The sequence below is a fragment of the Lepidochelys olivacea genome (assembly GCF_965140295.1).
Source record: "Lepidochelys olivacea isolate rLepOli2 genome assembly, chromosome: 9".
Lineage (NCBI taxonomy): Eukaryota > Metazoa > Chordata > Testudines > Cheloniidae > Lepidochelys > Lepidochelys olivacea.
The window spans coordinates 24,626,329-24,632,807 of NC_140419.1; the positions used below are offsets into that span (position 1 = coordinate 24,626,329).

The window sequence follows — 6,479 nt, forward strand, 5'->3', positions numbered from 1 at the left end:
TGCTAACAAACATGGTTTAAAAGTCTAGCACAGTCAAGGCACACTGCCTTTAATGCATGCTAACTGGTCAAGACAAACTGAGGTTTCCCCTAGCATTGAAGTGAGGGTGCCTTGTACTCACTGTACTTTAAAAACAAGTTTGTTAGCAGATGTTATCTAACATCACACCTTCAAATTCGAGTCTGGACAAGGCCTGGAAGGGCCACACGCTACCCTTGATCTTCTACCAACCTCCACTTATCATCTGTGGTAGCCCCATAGTGGTAGAACCTTGGTCACAAACTATGTCGCTCCAGCCCATGGATCATAATTAAAAATATAATTTACCCTAATTTTACCCATGATGCCTCCCCTATATTAAGTGCTGCATTCTGGATCATACTATCTCGTAATTCAAGCTAACATCACTGATCACCCGGAGAATTTTTTTTTTTTTATCAGTCCTCATCCTGCACCATAGAAGTCAATAGGAGTTTTGTCACCAATTTCAATGGGAGCAGAATCACGTCCGTTATGAGTGGAAGACCAGAGAAGAGTTCCAACTGTCTACTGCCCAGAAAAAATGCAATCTATTTGATCTGGTTTTGAAGTAAGAATAAAGTTATGGCATTGAGCTATACAGCATACCTTCACTGAGGGCCAAATTTTGAACCCCTTATTTCCATTGGCAAGCAGGTACTTGCTTGAGTACTGCCACTGAAGTCAATGGGAATTACTGCTCACCAATGGCAGTGAGGCATTCACAAACTGGCCCTAAAATGGGCGCCTCAGAAACCATTTTAAACTTAATATCACAGGCACATCCTGAAAACATAAACAGGGCAAAAGATTTATTACATTATAGGAATGGGCAGGCAGATTTCATTTGGCATGAAGAAATTTGGCACAAGATTCAAACACAAATTCATTTTAGGTATGTTTGATGAAATCAGAAAAAGGATATAAACTTGGGGAAATGAACAGCATTAAAGCCACCCCAGCAATACAAACCATCCTCAATACCTTCCTGTTTAAGAGAGGTGAATGCATTTAGAATAAGCGTAAATACTAAGGACTCCAAGGTCTCAAGAGTGAGGTGTTTTATAGTGAATCTACCTCACCTGAGTACTTAGTAAATAGATTTTCATTTTCCACTATGATTGGTGCAAGCCATTTATCCAGAATCAATCACATTAAAATCTTTTGTTAAAGCTCTCACTAACCTTCCATGGGGGTATTATTGTCTGGTCGATTTGCAAAGACAACATCCACATACTCGAGCTGCAGTCTCTGGAGAGAAGCCTTTAATCCTAGAAGCAGCAAGAAAAAAAAAAGAATACATATCATTAGAAATAGCCAGAATGAAGTTTGGAACACATCACAAAAGAGGTGACAGTTCCGACATATCACAAGACAGAACTATCCTAAATTGTACACTGGAGATGGACAATGATGTCTCATGTCTGCTCAGCCACAGAAAAAAAATATCAAAGTTTGGCTTCATGCAGAATTCAGAGCACTCCACAAGAATTTTTTTTTTAATTACACTCAAATTTGGATTGGAAAAGACACCATCCTGGTGAGCCTGTCAATTAGCAGCCTCCACGGACAGAGTTCACTGATGCTGTTTCAGTTAATCTAATCAAAATTCTGTCAGAGAGTATTTTTGCATTACCCGATGGCACATTACATTGATACAGTTCCACATAATTAAGCCCTGCCACTCCAGGGGCATTCCAGAAATGAAAACCCAGGGGAGAGGAATCATGACATTCTGTTATATATTTATGATTACCAAGACTAATACAACCCTGAAAAAAATGTGATACTGAACAGGCTCCTTCAAATGCCACCTTTACTAAGTTAAACAGAATTTACCCTCTCTTTGCAAAAGTTATCCAGCAAACTACAACAAGCTAAACTCATAATGTTGCACAAATAGCCAGGCTACAGGCTTGTGGCCACGTAGCCCTGGGGACCAGAAGAGTTGGGTTCTATTCCTGACTCCTACAGATTTATGATGTGTCAGGACAAAGTCACTTTCTGTATCTCAATTTCCTCATCTATAAAATGGGAATAACAATAATGCTTATTGATTTCACAGGAGTGCTGTGAGGCTTAATTCATTATATATGTAAGTGCTTTGAGATCTACAGTTTGATCATGCTATAGGAATGCAAGGTTCTATGTCGTCTTTTCATAGCAGTAAGATGAACATGTAATATGTCTGAGTGCTCCCATGTAGCGTACTGTAATGCTATATTTATTTTAAATTGTTTAATCCCCTCCTTTGCCCACCCCAAAAGAGGACTCGAACCTCAGTTGATGTAAACTGGCTTATTTCCAGAGGGCTAAATCCCCAGCTGGTGTAAATCAGAGCTATGCCAGCTATAAACAAAAGTTCAGGGGTGTTCATAATGACACAATTATAAGAACAATTCAGAAAACAGATAAAAATATACACTTCAGAGAACTAGTGTACTGTATTTTTAAATGGAGAACCTGGCTCATTTAAATTAGTTATAAAAAGTGAATGATCATTTTTGTAAGCACTTGATCAAACTGCATCCCTCTGCCACAAATCACAGCACTTGTCATGTTTGAAAATGTTTTAGAAATCTTTCAGGTAGCTGTACAGTGAAGTCCTCTTGTCAAGGTTCTTAGATAAAACCCTCTGTTCCTGACACCTCACACAGGCACTCTGTACCTCTAATTAAAGTATAACTACCACTGGCTATTGCTGAGATAGCATAGCACGGAATGCACAGCTCTACAATATTCAGAGAGAACTTGAACTGTGTGTCCCTGGGGGCTCTCCACTTTGGTAATTTTAATTCCACATGAAGGTTAGAGGTCCTTTTCCTTTCTCTTTCTTTTGTGTCTAAAATGATCAGTATCTTAACTATAACAAGGCAAAAGGTTTGCAGTGAACAATTCATTAAATGTATTCAGCCTTTTTTTCCTGCTTGTGAACTATCTGCAAACAGGCTTACTGGGAGAATGGTTCACACAAACGTATTCCAGCTTGTGCACTGGTGGCAAATAATTTGCCACAACTACTACTTCACATTTTCTCCTTATAATTTGCTGTGCATGCTGTGTATAATAAGCCAAAACAAAACCCTAGATCCAGCTACACCCCAATGTCGGGGCATTCCAGATCCAGGTATTGAGGCTTGAGCCCATCTCTATAGCATAATACATTGTTACTGTGCATAGTTAATATTTGTAGGTCTGAACTTTTCTTTTTCTAACTTGCCTTATTTTTAACACCAGCAATGTTTTGGATCAAATGTGAATGCACCTAGAAGAACGGGGCATACATTTTAACAGCTTTTGCAATAGCTACAGCACACCATTAGGTTTTATCTCATATGTGAGAGGCAAGACTACTCAGCTCCAAGATTCACAACTCAATAAAAAGTATTTCATTTTTCACCATGCCTGTAAATTTCCATTATTGCAAAATAAAATCTACTCAAGGGGTATATTTTTCATATGAAATTTGATATTGAAATTTAACAGACAGTATCACTTAGCGAAGAGCTTGGTTGTGTAATGATGCACACCAAACATTTCTCTATAGGAATCTGCAAGATTTTATTTTAGCACATAGTGCATGGAGTTCTTCACTTTAGAATAAGCGGGCTGACATATAGCACATAATTTTGTGGCAGTATAAAGAACCTATCATACAAATTCCTTTCAGAACAGAAGACAGAAGCAGGTCAAATAGGCACAAGAAATGCGTGGTTTGAAATCCCTTTGTGTAGCGTATGAACACAGATATAGGGGCAGATTCTTTCTTGCCAGAATGCAGAAGGAGCCTCCCTTCCTGTAAGCTCCCTCCCCTTCATGAAGGTACCAAGCGCAATAGCAGCTCTGTACTCTGGGAAATACAGAAATGTGGGGCCCTGGCTGTAGCACCATTCCTTGCAATAACTTGCGGAGGTGAGAGACCATCTGCATTGGGAGTGCTTCAACATGCAGGGGAAGTGTACACATTGCACTGTCTCCCTGTGGTCATGAACTACCCAGAGGGATTTCAGTCTACCCATCTCTCCTAGCTATTTGACCTGCTTCTGTTTTCTCTTGTGAATGGAATTTGTATTGCATATTTTACACGGCTATGAAATTATATGTTATATGTTATACACGTATCTGCTTACTCTAAAGCACAAGGACACCATGTGCTGGGTGCTAAAATATAATCAGCAGTTTTTGGCATGTACTGTTAAGCAACCAAGCTTTTTTGTATAGTCCTTGCTTAATTTCCATAACAAACTCTATAACAAAAATGCACCTCTTAGAGCACTATCCTCCCACACACTCTCCCCAGAGTGGCAAGAAGGCTCACTGAGCTTAACATGGGGCTGAGCTTGTCTGGCACAATCTGATCCTTAATATTTTGGTGCAGTATAGGAAGATCTCGAGAGCCAAATCTGCAGAAACTTCAACCACCTCAGCACCTATAATTGTGTATTACCCAAGTATTTGTCCAAACTCAATTTTTACATACAAATATGTATTATTATTATTAAACATGTATATTGCAGGAGCACAGAGAAGCCAACTGGGTTTCCCATTGTGCAAGGCACTGTCCAGACATGTGCATGTATCCAAGGGATGAGGCATGCAAGCCAAAAACCTGGCCACATTAAAATTTAGAGGCTGGTTTTAAACTTTTGGCTTCTACGGGCCATCTCATCTACTCTCACACTTCAGTCCCATAAACTGACCAAACCCATTGGGTCTATTTCATGTTTCAGCTCCTTTTCTGCATGCCCCTCCAACATTCTTCTTTCAGGTGACTCAGAGCAATGCTATCACCTCCTCCTCTCCATGACTTGCATCCTACTGAACTATTGGTATTAACTCAATCACTCCCTTCCTCAATTTTCTCTTTTTACTAACTTATTCACTTTCCTTTTTTTGGTCTGTACTCAGGGTTTTAAATCAAAGGGCCTCCAATACTGCTTCAATAATGCTTTTAAGATGTCAATTTTGGATGAAATCATAATCCTTTCCAAGAAGCTGCATTCTCCCTATAGGAAGTTTTCAGCTGAGACTGCTCACACTTAATACGATGGAACTGAGTCTGGATTTTCTTCTGTGTTCTATATGCACATTACATACAAAAATGACATTAAATAAATTCAGATCAGCTGTCGGCCCCACCCCCTTAGGTCACCCACCATCCAGAGAGACTCAAAAGATGATGGGGGTGGCAACTGGCTGGACTGAGTTTGCTGGGGGTTTCCCAGGGTGTATGCCAGGGACTCCTTGCCCCTCCTGATTAATCACAGCTCAGTTTGGTGGTGTGCTGATAGTGGTATGAAGCCCTCCCGGCTGGAAGGGAGGGAGGAGCTGCCCCCGCTTTTAGACTGAGCGGGGGGAGAACAGAGGCATTCAGAAGGAGGTGAAGTACCACATACAGAGGAGAAATGGGAAGAATACACAAAGGAGAAATGGAACAAATGATAAGAACAATGGAGAATAAAAGAAAGATTTCAAAAGAGATTATGGGTCAGAACCTCAGCTGGTGTAAATCGTCAGAGCTCCGGAGACTTCAATGGAGCTACATTGACATTCACCAACCGGGGGCTTGCCCACAGATTTTAAACTTTTTCATATACACAAAACCAAGAGGAGTTCTTTGTTTCGGTTTGTGTGCTCAGGTCCTGCCCCTCTCAAATTCTCCCTCTCTCCTTTATGCTTCTCTTCTTTCAGTAAAGAGGTCGGTACAATCACAGATTCTTTTCAGCCTTTTTTGCCATATCCAGTCATTTTTGCCATTTTATTGAACAGATCAAGTGAAAGGAAATTTATCTAGCATGATCAAAATCCCCAGTCAGTAAACAGCCAACAAGAGGCGACAACAGGATAATTTAAAACTCAGTCAGACTTCACAAATGCAAATATTGGGGCTGATCCCATTGAACTCCTATTCATTTTATAAAGAATAGGATCAGGCATATTCGCAAGAACAATGTTTTAAACCTCCAGCAGTCTGCACAAGGCAAGCAATACTGGGAGATAGGTGGTGTAATTAATGAGGGGTTCAGGTGAGCAATATACCTGAAAAAACTGTATACAATAATATATGTCACAGATTGCTGAATGGATTTGTTTAAGAACATAAGAACATCAGAATGGCCATACTGGGTCAGACCAAAGGTCCATCCAGCCCAGTATCCTGTCTACCAACAGTGGCCAATGCCAGGTGCCCCACAGGGAGTGAACCTAACAGGTAATGATCAAGTGATCTCTCTGTTGCCATTCATCTCCACCCTCTGACAAACAGAGGGTAGGGACACCATTCCTTACCCATCCTGGCTAATAGCCATTAATGGACTTAACCTCCATGAATTTATCCAGTTCTCTTTTAAACCCTGTTATAGTCCTAGCCTTCACAACTCAGGCAAGGAGTTCCACAGGATGACTGTGCGCTGAGTGAAGAAGAACTTCCTTTTGTTTTAAACCTGCTGCCCATTAATTTC

At 40.4% G+C, this 6,479-nt stretch overlaps 1 protein-coding gene across 4 annotated transcripts in view; it reads right to left on the reverse strand.

The window, feature by feature from the left end:
* The window catches only part of KCNAB1 (potassium voltage-gated channel subfamily A regulatory beta subunit 1), a gene marked incomplete at its 5' end in the record, with an annotated part of 237,651 nt that overhangs the window by 40,439 nt on the left and 190,733 nt on the right, over positions 1 to 6,479 (reverse strand). For all 4 annotated transcript variants that reach the window (XM_084639176.1, XM_084639177.1, XM_084639178.1 and 1 more), the window contains one exon: positions 1,203 to 1,289. In XM_084639176.1, coding sequence (XP_084495302.1) covers positions 1,203 to 1,289 — 87 coding nt within the window. The remainder of the gene's footprint in view (positions 1 to 1,202; positions 1,290 to 6,479) is intronic.